The 22,730-nt window shown below is 34.3% G+C and overlaps 1 protein-coding gene across 1 annotated transcript; it reads right to left on the reverse strand.

Annotated features, from left to right (window-relative positions):
- Nucleotides 1–725: 725 nt before the first annotated feature.
- Nucleotides 726–22,504, reverse strand: TMEM244 (transmembrane protein 244). Its single transcript, XM_066248095.1, has 6 exons — nucleotides 22,365–22,504; nucleotides 13,335–13,420; nucleotides 11,062–11,135; nucleotides 7,276–7,401; nucleotides 5,703–5,747; nucleotides 726–1,715 (listed from the first exon to the last, which is right to left on the reverse strand). Exons 1-6 carry the CDS (start codon nucleotides 22,395–22,397, stop codon nucleotides 1,621–1,623), a joined length of 459 nt encoding a protein of 152 aa, XP_066104192.1. The 5' UTR covers nucleotides 22,398–22,504; the 3' UTR covers nucleotides 726–1,620.
- Between the last annotated feature and the right edge of the window lie 226 nt (nucleotides 22,505–22,730).

Here is a 22,730-nt window from a genome sequence, read left to right on the forward strand (position 1 = left end):
TACTGCATTATATAAATTATTATATTTTCACAAAGATGATGCCCAAGAAGACATTCTACTTCATTATGTTAAACTAAATGTTGAAAATTTTACAATAAGATGATAACCTAAAATCTTGAATTGCAAAAAAACCCTGTAGCTTACAGAGAAAAACTGTCAGATTTGAGATCAGCACACTGGAATTAGGTAAGAACAAATGTTTTTGTGGATGCAACAAAAATTTTGTTTCCCAGTGTAATGAATGGAAGACAAAATTTTGTGTTAGTAAGTAAATGCAAGAAAGAAACAAGAGAAACGATATGACTATTTTCATACTTACATGTCCATGAGAATCTTAAATTACCTCATTAATAACCAAGCAACACAAAGCTGTTTTTGAATGTCACTTGGAATATACACAATTAGCATAACATTTCTTAGGGGTTTAAATGTATATCTTTATGAAAGAAATAGATTTTAGGGTAAAAGAGTCATCTAGGAAAAATATCTACAAATAGTTTTATTAAAATTTTCATTATTTCTAAGAATGTTTGTGTGTGGGATTGTGGTGTGTGTTTGGGGGGCGGGGGGGGTGTTGGAGAACATATGTTACTTTTCCTGTCCTTTTTCCTATGTTTAGATTTTAGATGTAACCGTGTTATGTGCTTCTTTTGTATCAGTAGATACTTAAACAATATTTTTAAAAGTGGTAAATATTTAAGACATATAAATTTAATTTACCTCAGTTGTAATGCAATTCAACAAGGATTTATTGAAAACAGTGACATAAAAAAACACAGGATTGGCAGTATAGAGCTGTACAACTTGAAAACTTATATAATCCCAAGCACGTAGATCTTCCTACCTAGAGTAGCAACATGGACCAACAACAGGCATTTCCCAGGAAATGCTAGAAATACAGACTTCCAGGCTCTGCCCAGCCCTTCTAAACCAAAATCAGCATTTTATAAAGATCCCCAGGTGATTCAAATGCACATTAAATTTTGAGAACACTATGTCATAAGATCATAGTCTAAGCAAGTGAATAGACACTTTTCAAAAAGGCAATAATTATCTAAGAAATGCTTTAACATGGAAACAAATACTGTGGGATAATAATAGAGTCGAATGCTATTATTAGACTTAGGGATTTGCTGTAGTTTTGAATCTAACTTCTTCTGTGTTAATACTTTCCACACGATTAGCATTTTCTAAAGTGCGTTCTGGTCAAATATGCTTGAGAAACCATAAGTAAGATATATGACTGCTTAGCAATGCCTTGTTCACAGTAATATGTTAAAGATTTTTAGAAGTCCAAAAATAAATAAGTCTGTTTCACAAATATATATATAAAATGCAACTTTTATTTTCCTTGCATGGCACTTAACGTTCTTCAGAACTCATATTTTATGGAGCACACTTTGAGAAACACTGCATTTATGTTTGCGACATTTTGCTCATGAATTTTTTAGTAGGATTCTTCTTTTCCCCATTAACTTCTCTTTTCTCTTTTCATAGTTTTAAAGTATCCTGAATAAATTCAACCTTGAATATAGGTATGAACAAAAAAATACAATTTAGCTCTGACACAATGTATATAATAATATAGAAAGTTTGAGGCAAATTAATTCAGCTCTTCTGTTAAAAATCATCCAGCTCTGGATAGATAAAACTCTCTTTGAACAAACAGTATGCCAAAGTCTGGCCTCCACATATCATTGAAATTAAGCCGGATCCTGCAAGTAATGAAAGGGAAGTTTTGGTTAACTACCAATAATGAATAATTCATTGGTGATATTATGAATAAGAACAATTGTCATGACTAAGATAATATTCCTGAAACTGACATAGCGTTTGAAAGAGTGGTTTATAGATTCAGCTAAGAGGGAGTAGGTATATATTCTGTGTTAGTAAATTGTTGAAATTCAAAACTTCAAGGAATAATAGGTGCATGGTTCTGTCAAATTAACAGTAAGGAGCTCTTAAAACTCAAAAATTCAAAGGAAATAAAGTCAAAGTACAAGCCAAGGCATTCACAATTCTCGATTCTTCTTTTAGCTCTTCAGACCTGCCTTTTGTTGTTGGTATTCAAAAATCTTTTATATGGTATTTTCTTTCTAATTATGAAAGGAAAACATGCTGCTAACTTGTAAAATATTTTAAGTATATTTCTCAATTTTTTCATTACACAAATTTATTTGTTAAAATAATTTAACTTCAAATGCTGCTGTTAAATTTGCATTGAATTATAACTACAATTCATGTTTTAGTTGAAATGTCAAGTATTAACAATGGACATTGTTACAAAACAATAGACTGTTGTCCAGTTTTAAATGGTCAGTTGTATTAGAGCTCAACAGTTAACTATAAATGATATTTATCTCTGGGAAACCACAAATCGATGATGATAACTCTACCACCAAAACCCACTGCAGTCATTCTTGAAACCCTGCTCAAGATATAATAGATTTACAATGACACAATAATTAAAAAAAGAAAAGAACCCCCACAGTCTTTACCATTTGATTGGCTAAGGAGACAATTAAAGCTCACCCTATACTAACACAAGATTATGGAGAAGGATAAAAAAGCTTAAAAACAAAACAAAAATCCAACAGCAACATAAAAGAAAATAAAACTGCCCTGGCCCGTTGGCTCAGTGGTAGAGCGTCAGCCCAGCATGTGCATGTCTCGGGTTTGATTCTCAGCCAGGGCACACTGGAGAAGCACCCATCTGCTTCTCCACCCCTCCCCCTCTCCTTCCTCTCTATCTCTCTCTTCCCCTCCCACAGCCAAGGCTCCATTGCAGCAAAGTTGGCCTGGGTGCAGAGGATGGCACCATGACATCTGCCTCAGGCACTAGAATGGCTCCAGTTGCAACGGAGCAATACCCCAGATGGGCAGAGCATCACCACCTGGTGGGCGTGCCAGATGGATCCTGGTCGGGCACATGCAGAAGTCTGTCTCTCTGCCTTCCTGCTTCTCACTTCAGAAAAATATACCAAAAAAATAAATAAATAAATAAAAGAAAACTTTAACAAATGCAACCTTTGTATAAAACAAGACAAAACAAAAACAAAAAAACCTTATCATAGTAGCTAAAATAAAATAGTGGGTCTTTGGATTAAACCATAATATTTTTAAGGTGTGTTAGAAAAACTTCCACCTATCTAATTATTAGTCTGATCAGGGCATAAAATAAATAGTGATACAAGGTCACTAACTTTTCTCTGTAGCCACTATTATTTCATGTGCCAACAAATTTAATTTTCCTGTTCTTAAGCTTTTCACCAACATATCAACCTACTGAAATCATTCATTCAAGCTGAGTTATAGGTGAAATACCAACAGTAAGAGAAGACGAGGGTTGTTGTTTTTTTTTGTTTGTTTGTTTTTTGGTTTTGGGTTTTTTTTTATGTTTTGTCATATTTTTCCTACAAATATGTAGGAAACATTGTGATTGGCTAGCCAAGTCAGTTTTCATTAACATTCTTATAGTAAAAGCCCACCTTATTGTCAGACACAGATACTTCTCACTGCAACCCCAAATTTTAGATAATCTTTTCTACCTTATATTTTGCCATACTTTTTGTATTACTGAAGTTATTTTTCTTGTCTGCATAGTAATCCATTATGTAAAACTGTAGAATCTTTACAGATGTTTCTAATATATAATGTCAGTTGTCATAAACTGCCATTTAGTATGGAATTCTAAAAAGCAGAATCATTCTGGGAAGTTAGAGGCTTTAAAACTCAACCAATTCACTAACAAATATTTCAATTTTAGTAGATAAATCATACTTCTTTGATTTCTCTATACGTTGAATCAAATCAACTTTTACACAATGAAATTTGTTTCAATAAAATTGGTTAGAACTTTTTTGTCCTATAAACAAGGTGCTTCATAATTGGGGTTTATAAAGTAAAAACCATTTATACTGAAGAAAGTAAATATTCACCATTCAAAGACTTTTGACAACCATGGCCTGGTTTTAATCACCTATCTGTTTTCTTATGAGAAGTTACAATCTGCCTTTTGCTATCCTTTAAGCTTAATACCAGTTTACTAAACACTTGGGGGGCTAACAATGATTTCAATGATGTATAACAGACACTTAAATTTTAAAAAAGATTTTTTGATACACTATATTCTGTAGCACAGATTCTCAGTATAGGCAATTACCTCTGACTTCTGTCAAATTCTCAGGAACAATAAATTCTCAGAATTCTACCTGCTTGAGTTATTTAGTTACATGAAAAGCTTTTCTTTCTGATTTTATTGGGCCAATGATCCCAGTTCATTTTAAAATATTAATTCAGCCTTACATGGCTTTCATAAACCTGTTGTTCCTTGCAAGGCAGTAAGAGTACAACTTCGATGAAAGGTCAGGTTCCCTGAGGTAAGAGCCCTTAGTGAATAAGAGGCCTGATAGGCACACAACTTCCTTACACAAAGACATACATCCCGTGTGAATCCAACAGGTAGAACTTTCAAGATGTTTAGCCACTATTCTCTTATATTTAAATTTTTAACTCAAGGAAACACAAAAATAAAAGTTACTTCAGACATCATTTGACAACTATCCTCTGAGTGAGTAATCCGATCCTGGTTATTAAAACTAAAATAGTGACCCAACTATTTTAACAAATTTTATTGGCCATTCAATTATGCCAAAGTTGACTCTCCTTGGTATCAAGGTTACATTGTTATGTGACTTCACTGACTAGGGCTCAGTAAATTTTGAAAAATATAAGTTACCATTTTGCATAGAACAAAGATCATTTGCACTTACAGAATGTCTTTCAGTATCTTTTATTTTTAGTTTGTTAAAAATGTACATCTTTGAGAGATTTATACAAAATAAAATATCAGTACTTTCTACAGATGTTTTCTGTATGCAGTAAACAATAATGGAGAAAAAAATATGCATCTAAGACTTATGGATATGCAAGGTTAGTAGAGAATTAAACTCTAGTGAAGAGATTAGTAGTTAATTTAAGTAACATTTGACTGTAGGGAAAAAAATGTGATAAAGTGCTGCATTTCCATTTTTCATCATTAATAATGACACTAATTAGATAAAACTATTGTCAAATTTACTAAAAATAGAAAACAAAAATATTTTGAGGTCAATACCTGGCTTAACATAAAAAAAAAAAACTTTAGAAAAGTTTACTTTCACTTGGTTAATGTTTTTACTAGAAATATGAGTGATGAATTCAGTCCTTCAATTTTTGGGCAGTGAAAAAGAGATGAAATTAAATAGTTTCTCTGCTTGTACTACTAAAAATAACCATAATGCCTATCATAGGGAAAAAGAATCAAGAGTAAACAATGTGCTTTATAATTGGAGTTGATAAAAAAAAGAAGAAAAAACTATGCCAAAGAAAGCAAATATTCATAATTCAAAGACTTTTTGCAACCAATCTTCTTTCTGTTCTATGAGAAGTTACTATCTGCCTTTTTTCTATCTTTTAAACTTAATGCCAGTTTACATTTGGAGGTACAATGTCACAAATATATATTCAGTGTTTTATTCCCTGTAACTTTAGAATGATAAAGCCCAAGATCAGCCTCTGATCCAATCACCTGACCCACTTAAAAAAGTTTTATACCCCCAGTTTATATGTCAATATATATTTTTATTACACAAATATTATATATATAATGTGTATATATATGTAATATATATATACACACACACACACATATATATACGTACCTAAAGCAGCCCACCAATGTGATGTCAAGGGAAATTCCAACATAACTGCAATAGAAAAAAAAATGTTGTTCATTTTCAAACCATACATTATTTTGTTATTCATAAGGAATTACTTCTGTTTGTTGAAATTATATTTACATAAAACAGAGAAATTTCATTCACATTCATAAAATTGAGTACCCCCAACTTTGTATTTAATATAGAAAGGTCAAATCAGATATTTGAAACTTCTTTCCTAGGAATGATGTAATGAATTATCAGGTCTCAGGCCAGTTCACAAAGCTGAGGTGAAGTGATATGAGTCAGAGATGGCCCTAAGATTGTACTGCGTCCTGCCTGGCTCTCTCTGGAGTTCTGAGCCACTTCACCCTGAGTTCAATTCTGTTGAGCAATATTTGTCAAGTATTTTCTGTGCAATTTGTTAGTCAACTAACTTGTAACTTTTCTGGGCCCAGAACCAATTGCTTACTTATCTCAACCTTGAAGACTTAACCACCTTATGCCTCCAAGCCCTGTGGTGAATATCCTATGGCTGACTTCCAGGAAATATTATGCCCCAAAGTAAAACAGTGATTTAAGATGGTGGGAGTTCAATGGTCCTCCAGGTTACTGAAAGGTTTTATGTCTCAAGAAATCGATGCTAAGGTATGATATTCTGAAATTTTCCAACAGTAATGATGTTGAATATGGCAATTCATTTGGAAATTGTGTGTTCTTAAGTTGAAGACTGATTAGACCATTAGTAGACCAAGACACTGAAAATATGAGTGATTTAAGTTGTTAATAAATAATAATAACTTTGAATTACAACATGTAATGGGGATTGATTACAACCCATACTTTGACAAGTATGTTTTTTTTTTTAATAATGGGAGACAAGGGAGAAAAAGTTACAATGGAAGTGTAAATTTTGAAGAAATGAATGAAACTATCGTTTACTCAGATATTGTTATATGTTAGACAAGACCAGACAATTTCTTGTTTTCACTGAAACTTCTCTAGGTATTTCCTTTTATAGAGGTAGCAAATAATATAAGATATATTGTGACTTGCACCTGGTAAAAAAGTAGGATTACAATTTGAATCAATTTTCTTCTAACTCCAGAGATCACAGAAAGAAATAAAAACCCTTTAGTCTAAGGACCCAGTAATCTCATTTAAATACCTAACTGGTGTTAGGATGTTTGCAAGCCTCCAAGTACAAGTCTCTTTGGGTTCTAGTTCCCAGTCTTTGGTCAATGTCTGCCTTAAGGAAAGATTTTGTAGGAAAAGTATTCCTAACAGAGGCAAATCCTATACCCGCTAATGACAAGTTGAATGTGGAAGGGAAATAGGACACACCTATGTATCAATAAGTTTTGAAGTGGAAGGTGTAGTTAAGCAATACCTTGCTAAAGAAGCGGTAGAACTTTGTGGGAAGGATGAGTAAGTAAGGGAAGAGGGAGAAAGGTCTTTCATCATCAGTTCTTGTTATTTAGCCAATATGAATACAACAAAGTTCTACTCTTATGAAGTGATATAAGTACAACATCTGATTTTATGCATTTTGTTTCCTTTATCTTATTTTGCTTACCAGTTGAAGTGATGGCGACATGGAGAATAGTTATTGAAAAAGCATAATCCCAAAGCCACTCTTCCACAACCAGAACGAAAAGCAATCCACAAACAAAGTAGGTGACCTCCATTGAAACTAAAAGAACTGAAAATAAAAGGAAAAATGTAATTATTTGGGATTAGAGTAACAGTAATTGTGAAATACAGTTAGTAACCGAACCATTATAAGTTATTCTGCAAAACAATTCTGGTAGAAATTTTCTTAGTGTTTCTTCTCTTAATCCTCAAATTTGGAAAAGAACTTTTAAAACATTTCATCTCTTAATAATCCTTAGATTTACAGAAAAATAGCAATATATAATTTTTGCTTCACATTCTTTATACTTAGCATTTTAGAGGGTAAAATGCAATAAAGAAATTATAATGTAAACTCGGCATGCTGATCTGTAATTAGATTGCAAGTCTTATTTTTAAAAAGTATTAAAACCTAATGAAAAATTCAATTCTAAGTTTTCAGAAGTGAGAAAACAAATGTAAAAGTTTAGTGAACTATAATGGTACCAATCATTACCTAACTAGGAAGTGAGTTCTTTTGTGTCTTTGTAATAAAATGGTATATTCAGATAGTTACCTGGGAAACATAACCAGTAACTGTGGATGAAAGAAAGCTTCATAAATGGCTTATGTGGATGGAGGCGCTCTGCTAAATCCACCAGTTGTCTCAGAGTGGTTTCCCTGAACATGTTTAAAGAGACAGGACCACATACAGGTCAGGACCACACATCTCTAAGAGCCATGAACATATGAAGGGTCAGCCTTTTACTTTTGTCTTTGAGATGAAACCTTAAGACTGTAGTGGTTTCAAAGAAGAGATCCATCAAACTTGAAAGTGACCAATAGATGTGATACACCCCCAAGGTCCCTTTGTAATGATATCACTTTCCATAAATATTATCTCTCTGTCTTTTTAAAACCTAGCAAATGATTGGTATGTTCATATAATTCAGGATTTAATCAATCTAGGTCAGCAAACTCCATATTTTTTAAAAGCAAAAAGTAAATAAAATAAGTCGCATTATATTCTCCTATGCAGAAGTAATTTATTAAGCAGCAAACCTTAGGGAAAGAGCAAGACATCAAGTAAGCAAGTCCCAGGTGCCATTGTTTTTAAAGGTCTCACACTTGCTCCTTTTCAATTCTATTTAATGTAACTGAACAGGTTCCAGAAGTTGAATGGACAGTGCATATCAGCTCCTTTTTACCATATGGGAAAGCAGTTTGTTTCAACCTGTCTTATTTCCTAAAATATCAAGCCTGTGGAAGCAAGTGTACTCATTGACATGTCCTCTTCCCAACACGTTTCCACTCCTAACTGCACCTGTGGCTCGAAAAGCTTCCACGTTGTCATAGGGAAATAGAGATGGCTTTTTAGCAGCATTGACAGATTTTACAGGTTCACTTGTAGCTACTTGGAGACAGGGATTTTAGTCTTGAACAAGCTGTATTTGCACATATTGTTAGAGAAGGCTAATGCTTTGTTTATGATATAGGGGAAAGTGTGATTTAAAGGAAGTAGTGCACACATTGAAGTCAAGATACCAGTATTCTGGGCTTGCCTTCTAGGTTACGAGTTATAAGACCTGGAGCAGGATTTTAACCTCTGGGTCAGTCTTTTCCCTTTTCTGTAAATTAGGAAATGGAGTACTATTTTAACTACCTCAAAAAAAAAAAAAAACATTGTTGGAAGGATTTTATTTTTAAATGAAGGCAATTTGCAATCTATTCTCTGCAATACAAAGAATGACCCTCACTTTTCATGTCCTTCTTGAACATGATCTCCTGGGTGACAAAACTACTTTAAACAGACATGAAACCTGACCCCCAATTACATGTCCAAAGCTCTGAGATTACTTTTACATTTTGATCTCCAAGATTAAACAAATCTAGATTCTCAAAGTAACAACTTTGAAGAGTTACGATACTTATCTCCCCAAGCCCCAAATTTAAGATCTAATAGAATTTATTGATATTTTTGTGCAGATGTTACTGTTTTGTGAGAGGAAAGGCACACAAGGGACCCTCACTAACTTTGCTATGTAAAAACACAGCCTTGTCCAATAGGCCTGTGTCATTGTCCCATCTTTCATCGTCTAACCCAAAGGCAAGAATTAATTAATAACAGTTGAGTTTTAAATCTCTCCCCCTACTCAAGACACACATGCAACCTACACTTAAATCTTTACTGTGATTATTTCCTTATCATTTGTGGATGGATAGTCTTGGTACAAAACAAGGTAATTTGACCTTCAATTGGGAAGTTTGTTAAGAGAAAGTTAAGACAGAATGTTACACCTCTTGTGTCTCATTAGAATGAAGTTCTCTTGTCCTCACATATCCTTTGTCTAACCAAAATTCAATCAATAATGGTACAAAACAAGGTTATCCATTTGAACGGACTGTTTTAAAGCTTTTTGTTTGAATTCAGTAGTTCCAGCTGACCAAGTTTCTTATACAAGTCATATTTGAAATCTGATTTCTTTGGCTTCAGGCCATTCTTGTATATTTGCATATATGTTCCAAAAACTGATGTCCAGTTGTAATATTTAAAGAATTCATAATTCATTTATTAAAAGTAAGAAAAAATTTAACAGAATGTTAAAAATAATGATATTTAGAAAGTAAGTATGGAATTGATTTTCTTCCTTTTCTCTTTTTTAATTGTATGTATTTTATTATTATTTTAAGCTTAACATATTTATTCTTTTTTACAGTAATAAATAATACATTTATCTCTCATTATTACTTTCACAGTGATTTTTGTCTGTTTGTGTGTGTGTGTGGTTTTTTAATAAAATGTGTTGGAGTGACTTTGGTTAATAAGGTTTATATAGGTTTTAAGTCTGCATTTCTATGATAAATGACCTGGACACTGCATTGTGTGCCCACCACCCAAAGTCAAATTGGCTTCCAGAGTTGTGTGTACTTTATAAGCTTTCATTAAATTACCTGTACTGTTTTATATCGGAAAATAACATTAAAATCTTATTTTTCTAAAGATGAAACAAATTTGGAACAAATGCCCCCAAGACAAGAATATGTGATATATATTCAATACAAGTACGGTTTATTATTAACATACATAAGATTTATAAACATAGTAGGTCTTAATTAATAATTATTTCTTCAAAAATAGAAAACTTAAAAGAGATTTTGTTTCTTCGTGTATTATTTCTTATCATTTTTCCTTTGCAACAAGTTTTATACTATTTTAAAGGAAAAATATCAAACTAAGCAGAAATGTGCAAAGCAGAAAATGAAAGACCTCTGTCATCCCAGCTGGGAGATAACAGTTTTTTGCATAAGTCTCCATATTTCTCAGTACTGACACCATGCATTTTACTCTATTCTACAAGGATGAATAAGTATATTATGCAAACTTGTTTGTAGTCTTTATTTTCCATTCCATATCGCATGAATGTTTATCTACATCAATACATTAAGCCATTCCTCCTTTTTTTAAGAAATACTTTATGCCCCCAAAATTTACTCATAATACCACCAAATAAAAATTCAAATAAAAATACTGTACACTTATTCCATCCCATTCTACCTTTTAGGAATAACCACTTTAACATTTAAAATTTTTTCCTAGAACTTTTTCACATTAATTTTAGTCAGGTAGAAAATACAGATGGCTGAGAGGAAGGTCTGATATTTAAAAACATTTTATGAAACAAAAACTGTTTTGACATTTGGAGGCATTTAGTTCACTAATTGACAAAAATTGAGCATTAAAATCGATTACCTTTATAATTTGTGTTGAGCCATGAAGGATTTGTTTTGAAATCAAATGGTGCCAGGACATCCAACTCATATTCCCTGAAGATATTATAAGTGAGAATAGTTTACTCTGCAGGAGACAGTTTATAACTTTGCACATACAACAATAAGTCATTAACTTTACCCACTTTGTGACACATATTAAAACTGGTTGACCCGGCTTTACCTGTGATGGCGCAGTAGATAGAGCATCAACCTGGAATGCTGAGATTGTCCGTTCAAAACTCTGAGCTTGCCTGGTCAAGGCACGTACAAGAAGCAACTACTATGAGTTGATCCTTCTCGCTCCTCCCTGCTCCCTCTCCCCTCTCTAAAGTCAATGAGTAAAATCTTAAAAAAAAAAAAAAAAAAAAAAAAAAAAAAAGGAAAAGAAAGAAAAAAACTGGCTGACTTGGATGACAGCCAAATAACTTCCTAGCACATTGTCCTCTTTTTCCAATTAAGTCCACATTGTCCCACCAAATGTATTTCATTACATTTAAAGTCTTAGCTGTAATCTTGGAAGTCCCTTCCATCAAATGAGGGAGGAAAACACAATACTGTGGCAAGAGCATAGGGTTTAGAAATAGGAACCAGGTTCTAATCTTGATGGAGTTGTTAACTGTGAACATTGGCAAGTCACTGAACCCTCTGGGTTTTACTTTCTCGTCTGTAAATTGAAATGATTAATCTCTGAGACCTCTTCCTATTCTCAAATCTGATTCTATTAAGTATACATTTTTTGCTGTACCTAAGTTTGTAGTTGTGTTCAGCTGATCAGTCAGTTAGCTGCCTTTTGGAGCTTTCATGCCAAACTCCTTGCCTCAGACCGTAACTACAAACCCTTGAAGTCCTGTGCTGGGAGACCCCTAAGATTCCAGGCCTTCCCTACTCCAGGCACAGCCAAGACTGTTGTGTCAGTGCCTGAAGCTTCCTTAATGGGTTGGCCTGCAAGCAAACTTCATAACATTCTTCCCGTTGCAAAAGTTGGTATAATTATTTTTTTGGCACTAATTTGCATCTTGAATCTTGTTCACACAATAAAATTAAATTGTATAAACAGTCAATTTCCAAATTGTTTTTAAATATACATAATGTATTTCAAGGAAATCAATGTATTGGCCATTTAAATTTGTAAAGACAAAATTCAATCACAGCAAGATAAAGAAATTTCCTGAAAAAAATATACCTCACACTTAAATAAAAATACTATTAAAAATATATGTATTGCTTTGTCCTCATGATAACCCTCTTTTAGATTATGACCTCTGTTATACAAATGGACACAACTGAAATGAGAGAAGCTCCATGGCTTGGTCAGGACGATCTAGGAGGAGTTTAGCACCTGGGCCAGAACGCAGATCTCCTGACTCGCAGTCCAAAGCTCTTTCTAGTGTATGCCAGAAACGATTTAGTTTGGATATCAGTTATCTCTAAATTTCCTTCTAGTTCAAAGTAACCTGAGTCAACAGAGGCAGAGGGAGTAGATTCACTTTCTTCCATGATGATTCCCAAAGTAAAAAGAACAATCCTGCTTGGTTCCATCCACTTCATTTCCTGCTTGTTACAGTTATCATTTTCTCTTTCTTTCTTTTTCCCTCTTTCTTTCTTTCTTTCTTTCTTTCTTTCTTTCTTTCTTTCTTTCTTTCTTTCTCTCTCTCTCTCTCTCTCTTTCTTTTTCTTTCTTTCATTCATTCTTTCTTTCTTTTTAAATGAGAGGTTGGGTGATTCAAAGATAGACTCCAGGATGAGCCCCAACAAAAATCCACCTGGAGCCCCGACCAGGATCCACCAGGCAACCTCTATCTAGGTCTCATGCTCTGCCCATCTGGGGTCATGCTCTCAACTGAGCTAATTTTAGTGCCTGAGGTGGAGGCTCCACAGAGCCATCCTCAGTACCTGGGGCTGATATGCTCCAACCAATCAAGCCATGACTGCAGGAAGGGAAGAGAAAGAGAGAGAGAAAGGGAAAGGGGGTGGGAAAGGAAGTAGTTGATCACTTCTCCTGTGTGTCCTAACAGAGAATCAAACCCAAGACTTCTACATGCCAGGCTGACACTCTACCACTGAACCAGCCAACCAGGGCCTGTTATCATTTTCAAAGATGGCACATTTTTCATTTTAACTTTAAAAAATCTAAGAAAATATACCATTTTGGAAATCTGCATATATTTCATAAATACACGTCAAGTATTAAATATAAACTTTCATAGTTCATCTTTGCTTTTTAATTCTGTTTGAAGGCAATGTGCTACTTACTCGAGCATCATGCAGCCCATGCTCAGAACCACGTAGTACACAGTGTAGAAGAGGACGACACATATAAGAAGGTTCTGAAAAACAACCTGCAGAGAAAACAGGTGTGAGGCCCAAGAGTCTGGGCTTCTTCACATGGTTGTTAGAAACAAGTCTGACAAAAGACAATGAATGACTACTAGATAGTGTTGGCTAGCCTTGCTTTGCTTGGAGACCCAGAGACAGGATGGACTTCAAAGCGCACAATGCAGGTGCTGCTGACTGGAGAGGCTGGTGTATTACACTTTGCACCAAGGATTAATGCAGTACATAAATCCATGCCACTTACCCTCCATCTACTGCAACAAATGTCTTAACTGCAAATATTTATACTTTAACTTGATAAACTGATTCTAAATCTGAGCTGTCAAAATAATGAAAATATGAGAATGGCTAAGAAATTTTGAAAACTATGAACCAAAAAACACATAATAACACATTAAACCTGAGTTTGAGAAATCACAGAACAATTGGCTAAAACACAATAGATGATTCTTAAATGGACCCTACCATATATGAAACTTAAGGAAAAAAATAAAAACACTGCAGATAAAGAGGAATCAGGTGAGTTATTCAACAAATAGCATTGTGAAAATTGTTTAACTTCTGGATAGAAAAATCTCTTTACATTCCAGTCTTGTACCAGATAATAACAAACTTCAAATGCATTAAAGGCTTAAATGCCAAGAAATAGAATGGATAAAATATTTGCAACATGCATCACAAGCAAAGGATTGATATTTACAATATATAAATGCATACAAATAAAAAAAGACAAACCAATAGAAAAATGGACACAGTATATAAATAGGCAGTTTATGTGACTAAATGTTTAAAAAGCCAATAAACAATTGAAAATGTGCTGAACTTTACTATTAATCTTTTATAATATATTCTTGTGAATATAATAAAAATGTCAGTGTGCCACATGGGAATTTTTCAGCTAATTCTTTTCCTTTTGAATCTTTTTAAAAGTCATCTTCTTTAGCCAACACTTTAACACATTATGATTATTCATTTTGTCTAAATGACCAATTCACTAAATTTGCCAAGTCTCGTACTTGGCCCGGTGCAGAAGGAGCCCTCCACAAGAGGCTAGAATGAAGTAATACAGAGCACACAACAACCAATTGGCAAAAGGCACCAAATTTACAGATCTACCAAGAACTTACTTCTTTCAACGGTCTAAAAATAGGTGGACTTTTGGGCCTAAGAAGGTCTTAGGAAACCAGGACTACAGGGTACTGGGACCTTCAAAATCCCACATCTTCTTGTCTCTTCCCCTCCCTTTTGCCTATAAGCTCCTAGTCTTTGCCGACAGACTCAGCTGTGCCCACCAAGTCTCCTCTCTCTTTGCCCATCAGTCTATCCCTGCAAGATATCTCCGTATCTTCCACTCCATACCTCATTATCTCCCTTCCCTCATGACCCTTACTCTCTTATCCTCATTCTTTCTTTTCAAATTTATTTTATTATTTCTTATTGAAATGTATTTGACATATAACAGTGTGTAAATTTAAGATATATATGTTTATTTAATACACTTATATACTATAATATGAGTGCCATGGTAGTGACAGTTAGCAGCTCTATCACATAACATAATTATCATTCTTCTCTTGTGCTTGGAATAATTAAGATCTTGTCTCTTAGCAAATTTGATGGTCATAATGCATTGTTGTTTTCTATGCTCACTACACTGTGCACTAGAGCTCTAGAGCTTATGTAGTAGCTTATGTAGTACTTAGTTGTATGTTTGTATGAGATAAATAATATATAGTCTGCATACTAATATTATATAGTATATATCAGAAAAAAATGAAGTTATTCTCATTTCTATGTTAATACTAAATTTTAGATAATATTTTTATTCTTTTTTTTTTTATTTTTCTGAAGCTAGAAACGGGGAGAGACAGTCAGACAGACTCCCGCATGCGCCCGACTGGGATCCACCTGGGGCGACGCTCTGCCCACCAGGGGGCGATGCTCTGCCCCTCCGGGGTGTCGCTCTGTTGCGACCAGAGCCACTCTAGCGCCTGGGGCAGAGGCCAAGGAGCCATCCCCAGTGCCTCGGCTGCGGGAGGGGAAGAGAGACAGAGAGAAAGGAGAGGGGGAGGGGTGGAGAAGCAGATGGGTGCTTCTCCTGTGTGCCCTGGCCGGGAATCGAACCCAGGACCTCTGCATGCCAGGCCGACGCTCCACCACTGAGCCAACCGGCCAGGACCAATATTTTCATTCTTAAATGCCCTCTCTTGCTATAAAATTGTACTTTTTTAATAGAAACAGAGAATTGTGCTAAGTAATCAGAAAACTCAAATGGTGATCATATTGAAATATATAAATATATCATATCAACACATTGTACACCTTAAACTTACACTGTGTTCTGTGTCAACTATATCTCAATAAAAATGCAAAAAATAAAGTAAATAGATTTGTAATACTCTAGGTCAGTAGGAGAGATGAAGAAGAGAACAGATGTGTGAGCTAGTAAGAATATAGACTTGTCAAGTTGTGGTGGTTCAGGGAGAGAGGGAAGTCAATTTTATCTCCCAATTTGACTTGATTGACAATAGGAGAAACAAAACCAAGTACTAATGATTGAAATGACAACTGATGATGTAGCACAGTGCTACCCAATAGGAATATAATGCAAACTACTTACATCATTTAAAATGTTTTAATAGTTATACTCATAAAAGTAAAAACTGTGTGAAAGTTGTTTTAATAACATTTTAATCCAATATACCCAACATATTATATCAACAGATATTTGTCAACAAACATACCCAAAAAGATTTATACAATCTGTTTTTGAAAACTTGGGGAAGTCCCCCTCACCATCTCTCAACACCTGAACAAACACTTTGAGTATGTTGGGTGTACCTTGAGGCAGTCACAATAATATCCTGAAGGCAGGATCAGCCATCCTGACCAGCTTGATTGACAGATTTCTCCAAGGTGGGGATACAACACAAGAACATGGAGCCTTAGATCTTGAGTTCTTCTTCGATGATATTTAGGTTGTTATGTTTTCAAGTCTAATATCTTGTTCATGTAAGGGTGGGGAGTCCTGTTCAGTTTTGTATATTTTGAACTAGGCTAATTTTGCCTATAGGAAATAGCTTGTTTCTTATGCTCATTAACAAAGTCTCTGGTACAGTTTTGAAAAATAACTTTTGAACTGCTGGAGAACCTTATCAAATATGGATCCCTGATAAGGATATTTTAAATGCCAAACAACAACCACTGGAGTATAAATTATCATCAACCTATTCACACATATGTTACTATATTATACTAAAGTATTTTGTGTTTCACATAAAAATATATTTTAAATAGATCTTTTTTATATTAAGATTCACATCTGTGACCCCTTTACATGCTTTAAAATTTAATTGAAGCTTTTGCAAAAAAAATGAGTAAGTATAATGTGTAAGGGTAATATGAAATTGTAACATACTTATTTCTCAGTGGTAGAAAGTGAAAACAAAATTTTCAAAGAAGGTTTGTATTTTCCCAAACTCTCACAAAAACAAAGACATTCTCTTATATAACCACAAAACTATTATCATGCCCAAGAAATTTTACATGGATACAAAATAACATTTATATAGAATTCACATTCAGATTTCTCCAATTGTGCTCAAAATCTGAGAATACAAGAATCAAATTTTCACATGTTACATTTGGTTGTCATATCTCATTAGTGTCATACTTTGAATTTGCCTGATGGTTTTCTCATGATTAGACTCTTTGGGGAGGAACTCTACAAAGGTAATATTGTGTATTTTCCATTGTATCTCATGAGAAGATAAATAATGTTTTGTCTCATTATTGGTAAACATCAGTTTGATCACTTGGTGAAGGTGACATCTGTCTGATCCTTTTATTTTAGTTGTACTGTTTATCTTTTATAATTCCTACATAATCTGTGAGGTGGCACTTGCAACTATATGGATATTTTGTTTTCCTCAAACTTTTTACCTTCTGGTTTTAACACCCATTGATATATGTACCTTGTCTGAATCAATTTACATTGGTGTGTAAAATGGTGATTTTTTTTCATTTCATTTTTTATTCTATATATTAGCACACATTCCTCCATTAAGGGATTTTTTTTCATACTCTCGAACTTATGTATTTATTGTTTATTCATCTAGTTTCAGGAACTTGTAGTATTTTATATTTTCTCTATACAATAATGTATTAATATCATAATTGTCGATGCTAAAATAATCCCAAATTTGACTAGTCTGAACAACTACATGATGCTTCTGTGTTTATTTTACATATCCTCATCATTTCCTTTGTATTTCCTTGCTCTCTGTCATCCCTATACTTCCACTTACATTTTTGTCTATTTATGAGCTTTCAATTCTCTTCTTTTGGTCTCTCTATGTCAGGGGTCCCCAAACTACGGCCCGCGGGCCACATGTGGCCCCCTGAGGCCATTTATCCGGCCCCCGCCGCACTTCCGGAAGGGGCACCTCTTTCATTGGTGGTCAGTGAGAGGAGCACATTGACCATCTCATTAGCCAAAAGCAGGCCCATAGTTCCCATTGAAATACTGGTCAGTTTGTTGATTTAAATTTACTTGTTCTTTATTTTAAATATTGTATTTGTTCCCGTTTTGTTTTTTTACTGTAAAATAAGATATGTGCAGTGTGCATAGGGATTTGTTCATAGTTTTTTTTTATAGTCTGGCCCTCCAATGGTCTGAGGGACAGTGAACTGGCCCCTTGTGTAAAAAGTTTGGGGACCCCTGCTCTATGTATTCGTGAATCAATATCGCACTGTTTTAATTAGTGAAAGCTTTACAGTAAGTTTTAATACACTCCTCGTTTTTTTCTTAAAGTTCTCTTAGCTATTTCTATGTTCGTTTTGCCATATAAAATTCAAAATCCCCTTGAAAACAGCTACATGTTATTTTTATTGGGATCCTGCTAAATTTATTTATTACGAAGAAAAGAAATATAGCTTCATAATGTTTACTATGCTATCAAAAAAACAAGAAAAGTTTCCAAATTTATTCAATTGTACTTTTGTATCTTTCAAAAAATATTTCAATTTTTTCTTACATAGATATTACACACTTTCTGTTAAGTTAATTCTTAAATCTTTTTTCATTACATACAAAAGTTTTACCTTGTGTTACATCATCTAATTAGCTATTATTTGTGTATATAAAACCTAATTTTTGTTTTAATATTCTATTGCTTTTCCATATTTTTTATGATAGTGTTTTCATTGATTCTCTTGGGTTTTCCAAATGCACTCTGATGCCATCTATAAATAGAATGTTTCACTTCTTCTATTTTAATTCTTATTGATTTATTGTTTAGTCTAGTCTAATATTCTTTAATGTTTTTATTGAATTTATATAGGTTTCAGGTGTATAATTCTATAATATTTCCTCTATACATTGTGTTGTGTGTTTACCATCCCAAGTAGTAGTCTGATTGCATTACTAATAAATCTAATACATTTTTAAATAGTAGTGTAGTAAGTGGGTATCTTTGCCTTATTCTTGACTGTGCTGTGAATGCCTCTAGTACTCTCTATTAGGTAATATTCTGGCTTTAATGCTGAACTATGCATGTATGTGTTTGTGTGTGTGTGTATGTGTGTGTGTGCATGCACGCTACTGGAGAAATAATCAGTTTCTACTTTATTTAATGTTTTAATTAGGAATGGTTTTCAATTTTTAACAAAGACCATTTTAGCTTTTATAAAGATAATTGTATGATTTTCTACTTGGATTTACACATATGGTAATTATGTCAGTAGAGTGCTTAATATTGAACCATCCTTATATTTTGGAAATAAATATCACTTGGTCATGATGTTTTTATGATGAGTTCTTGGATTCTGTTTGCTAATATTATATTTAGATTTTATTATATTTAGATTTTTACTTTCATATTTCTAAGTGAAATTGAGCTGTAGTTTGTGTGTGTGTGTGTGTGTGTATGTTATCTTTATAAAGTTTAGTTGATAATGTAATTATTCTCTCATAATAATATCTTGTGGCTTTTTTCTTTTTGTATACTCAGAAGTAAAATAATTAGCTTTGGGAATATATGACCTTTGCAGATTTAGGAGAATTCCCCTTTTATAATAACTGTAAGGCCAGAGGCCACCACCATGACTGTGCAGGTTCACATTGGATCCGGGCAGATGGTAAAAGAACTGTGGAGCCAAAAAATGATGGGCCATTCCATTTATTAGAGTCTCTCTCAATGGTGGATGAGCAAGTAGGCAGGGAAAACCACCTCTCTCTCTCTCTCTCTCTCTCTCTCTCTCTCTCTCAGGGTTGAGGAGCAAACAGGCCAGAGGGTAAAAACCCCTTCTTCAGCAAACAATAGCAAACAATGTCTCCTCCCACTGGTGGCAGGCAATCCACAATCTACAGTCTGACATCCTAAGGGCAAGCACTGCAGCCTCACATAAACCATACATACCTGGTGCTCAGTCCAGTGCTCTTGCACCAATCAGGCAAAGTACAAGCGAGCAAGCCTACCTAACACACTTGTTTGACCAACAATATCCTCTTTCATTCAGTCCATGAAACCTGAAAGCCCTATGTGAGTTTAGAAAGCAGTGCTCTCATTAACTAGAACAGCTTTACTCTTCTCTACAAACATCTGTATATTCTTCAAAGCCTGGCTCAATATCTTATTCACACTTTACCCCCAACTCAAGGACAGAATCAATCTCTCCTTACTTCTTCGCATCCGCATCCATAGTGTTGTGCACATGTCTTACAGATTTGATAGCCTGAGTTATAGTGTACTCATCTATGAAGGTGCCTATTTCTCTAAACTCTCAAAGACAAAGACAGTGATTTAATCACATTTAATTTTCCAGCCAAAAAATAATAACGTTTAGCTCTTGGTAAGTATTTAATAAATATATTTTTAATAATAATGAATTCTCACCTACTTCAGTGAGAACTATAGTCTATTCATTAGATTACACTAGGGGTTCTTTTCCAGTTCCTCACTGGCAGGGTGTAAGCATTGGCCACTTACACTCTGCTTTTTGCCTTACTCATCTGTAAAACCTCATAGGAGTTTTGTTTTCAGCACATGGGTAAGATTCCCAGCATAAGTACTATATGAGCTTAGCAGATAACTTGCACTCTCCTTATTCCCACATGAAAGCCTGCTGGTTGGTTGTTTGGACAATCCCTAGTGCAATCATGAAATAGGGATCTTTCACCTGTAGTCTCATAGCACGAGATCCAGCCTACTAAGTAGTCTCCTCTGAAAGTGTCTGTATGGATGAAATTCTCCAGTTCAGGTCAATAGTTACAGGAAATGCAGGAATGCGATGTGCCTCTGACTTTTTACATGAAACATTTGTTTTACAATTGTAATTTCACATTAGTTAGATGTAGTTATGAAATGTGTATTCCGCTGGAGTTCTGAACAACAATGCATTGTATTCTGAACAACAACGTAGCAATCCTCATACCTGGGCTTTCTTCCCAGTTCCTGCGCAATTTCCCCAGACAGCAAATTAATTAAATGGCCTTTGGCCATGACTCTTTCCTTTGAGTCAGCTTTTCTCTCATTTAAAGAGTAGGGAATAGGGGGGATTTAATTAGCCCAATGCCTGGCGCATTGCATGCACTCAATAAATATTTGTTGAGTTTTGGAACTCTTTTTAGATGGTCACTTTTGTTATATCTATTAATTTATGAGCATATCAGTGATTCCTGTGCTGATAATATTGACACTGAACAGGACTTAAGAAAATTTCATTCATATCTTATAGGGATGTATCATGAGAATTCAGATTTTCAACAACTTACCTATTTTGAGCATATTCAGTATTAATCTAATGTTCTAAGCCAGTGATTATACATATAAAATTCTGGGATCTAAAAAAGGGTGAGAAACTGCAGCAATTACCTGGACATTTTTACCAGAAAGAGAGAGAGTATGTGTGCGTGCATGCGTATGTGTGTGTGTGTGTGTGTCTGTGTGCGTGTGTAAGCCCAGACTAAATATAGAATCCCCAGTCCCCATTCTTTATGTAAGCTACTTAAGGGAAAAGATATTATCTTCTAATTATTATCTCCCTGGCAAAGTTTATTATAGCTAAGTTCAACCCCAAAACTATCCATAAATTATGAACAGTTTAAAATCCTCTTAAAATTTGTTTTTAAAAAATATTTTCCCTGAAATAATGTTTTTTACTGATTTAGAAAATTTTTCTTAGTTGTTGCCATAGTTAACATTTCTTACTGATGATGTATGTTGTGATGATGGCAGTGAACAGAAAACCTTGAGAAAATACACACAGCCCTGATATTTTACTAAAATGAATGTAGCACTAATTTGAAATCATAATTTAATTGTAGATTCTGATTTTTCCAAAGTGTCATTCCCTGAAGAATAGATCTCTATAATCTCAAAGTTTGTGCAAATTTACCCAGAGGCTCTGAGGCTTCCTATATTTCCTTGTTTTAGGTGCTTTGATTTTTTTAAAGAGGTATTTTTATACCGAAATAAAATGCAACTATTATCACTAGCCTCAAGGGAAAAAGAAACTAACACACCCTCAGCATAAACTGTTTCAATACTTTGCTTCTAAAATTTTGTGCATTTTTTAGAAGTTGAAAAAATAATAACTACCCCCTGCCAAAAAAAGAAAAGAAAAGATTAAAGACAAACTGTCATGATTTCAGAAAACAAAATCAGAAGAGCAGGTGTTAATACTAAAAAGTGTGCCTATGAGTACATGGTAACTTCAAAACAGACACTATTAAATGTTCTAGAACCTTTTCTTGGGAATGGGTGCCTCTATAGGGCCACCATTACCATACTAGCAAGAGTATTGTAAAATGTTTTCTGCATGGTACCCAGCCAAAAGTGAAACAAGTAGCTACTGAAAGAAAGGCCATTTATAGAACCTTTTATGTTTGATTACACTGGTGCTAGGCAGTAGCAGAAAAAGCATGCAAAGAAGTAATTTCTCTTTTACCTTGCTTGGAGCAACTCTGACCTGGAGCGCCATGTACGCATCTTATGTCAATGTGGTGGTGAAAGCCATATTCCTTATATTGAAGACATCTGGAAGAAGAGACAGTTGTCACCGTGAGCTTTTCAATTACTCTTGAAGAGTGCGAGGTGCAATAGTGCAGGATGATTGGATTATGCAAACGAGACAGAAGCCATTGTGAGCCACGCATAAGCTGCTGAGTGCCAAAATGAACATCCTTATTAGACAACTGCATTCTCATACCATTTGTAGTTTAGTTTTTTTTAAAAAAAAATTTAAAAGGTGAGTTGATGGTTTTTCAATAGTGTTGCAAATAGGCAGGGACTTGAAATTCTTCCTGGCTGTATG

The sequence above is a fragment of the Saccopteryx bilineata genome, chromosome 12 (genome assembly GCF_036850765.1).
Source record: "Saccopteryx bilineata isolate mSacBil1 chromosome 12, mSacBil1_pri_phased_curated, whole genome shotgun sequence".
NCBI lineage: Eukaryota > Metazoa > Chordata > Mammalia > Chiroptera > Emballonuridae > Saccopteryx > Saccopteryx bilineata.